Genomic DNA, 1,516 nt, shown 5'->3' on the forward strand with positions numbered 1-1,516 from the left:
AGTCCAGTGCTCATAATTATGGCAATTGGCAGACTGAACTGCAATGTGGGCCTAAAATTGTGCAATGGCAACACGGTGACGTTGGTGAGGGCAATGGGGTTTTAATGGGGAACCAGGAGGAGTATACTCCTGCACCAGCTGCGGCTGTCGTCGTCTTTTTGGAATTTAATTAAAGTTTACACAAGTAAACAAATGACAGTCTGCAGCCGCCAACATTGCAAGATATTTGTCTGCATTTGTGTTGGTTTCTGCTTCAGTTTGTTTGTGTGTGCGTGTCACATGGCCACAAAACGAGTGCAGATCCAAGTAGACTGAATGAAATTTTATTAAAGAAAACTCACACAGAGCCAAGTTGAGGTAAAGTTTTCAGCGACAAAAATGTGTCGCATTCGGTGGTAGGCATTGAAATAAATAAAAGTTTTCAAAGGGGGTTGCTCGAAAAGATTGGAAAGAGTATAAATCTATCAAATATTTCAAGTTAACATTATCTAAAAACCATTAACTAGACTAGTAAAATTCGAAGCATGTCCATTCCATGTGAATGTCAGTAACCGCTTATTAAATCTGGTCAATAGAATATATAGAACGAAAACAAAGACATCCTAAGGTGACTAATGAAATTTGTTCTCTTACATTACGATACGGTCGATGAAGTTATATGTATAAATTTAAAGTTTCTTTGTTAGATAATTTATTTAGAGACGGCAATAATCGTAAATAGTATGTGCAAGTGGGAAATATTCACCCTTGTGGTACTGTCCAGTTTTTCGGCGGTAAAGTGTTTTGCTGAGAAAGTCGATTGCTCAGTAAATGGAACGCAAACGGATTGCCCCACAGCTTGTCCAGAAACGTGTGATTCCAAAGGCAAGCCCAATTGTACTTTGATATGCGGAGGTCCTTGTGTCTGCAAGCCAGGATATGTTGTCAATAGAATGATTCCTTCCTGTGTACTGCGATCTGATTGTCCAAGAAACGTATTACAAAGCGACAGAGCCCGAAGATTGACGAATTTCAATTGCTTTAGTGGTGAAAATACATGCACTCAATTAAGACATAGTAGGCGAAATAGTGACTAACAATCATTGAGCAAGATTTTATTATTAATATTAAAATTGTATTTTTGTTAAAGATCTATTTATTCCCAGAACTTTGGTATCTGTCCTCCTTGAAATATTTGAACTGACTGTTGATGGTACACGTGTGTGGTACATTTGTTGCTTTCATTGATGCACCAACAACCGCAAACTGTTTGGTATTTTTGCCATTTCGCAGCGGCGTAAAACTAAAATCCCCGAATTATGCAACAAAAAATTAATTAAACACAATTTAGTTTTGTCCCCAGGAGATGAACGTGATCCGCAAAAAACCGCGTTGCGCGAAAATCGCTGCGGTTTCTACCCATATAGTATATATCCCAACAAGTACAGCAGAGCTTGCATAACTTCAACTTGCAAATTAAATTGTAAAAACTATATTAATTTATGCTTTTTTTACTTTTGGCCATCTCAAAGTCTGT

At 37.7% G+C, this 1,516-nt stretch overlaps 1 protein-coding gene across 1 annotated transcript; it reads left to right on the forward strand.

Annotated features, from left to right (window-relative positions):
• The first annotated feature begins 711 nt into the window (after positions 1-711).
• Positions 712-1,151, forward strand: LOC117140743 (accessory gland protein Acp62F). The gene has a single exon (XM_033303825.1). The coding sequence runs from the start codon at positions 723-725 to the stop codon at positions 1,074-1,076; it is 354 nt and encodes a 117-aa protein (XP_033159716.1). The 5' UTR covers positions 712-722; the 3' UTR covers positions 1,077-1,151.
• The last annotated feature ends 365 nt before the right edge of the window (positions 1,152-1,516 follow it).

Source organism: Drosophila mauritiana, chromosome 3L (genome assembly GCF_004382145.1).
Source record: "Drosophila mauritiana strain mau12 chromosome 3L, ASM438214v1, whole genome shotgun sequence".
Taxonomy (NCBI): domain Eukaryota; kingdom Metazoa; phylum Arthropoda; class Insecta; order Diptera; family Drosophilidae; genus Drosophila; species Drosophila mauritiana.

Bases quoted from the DNA above. Each gene is read 5' to 3' on its own strand.
- LOC117140743 (XM_033303825.1), top strand. From the start codon at position 723: ATGTGCAAGTGGGAAATATTCACCCTTGTGGTACTGTCCAGTTTTTCG.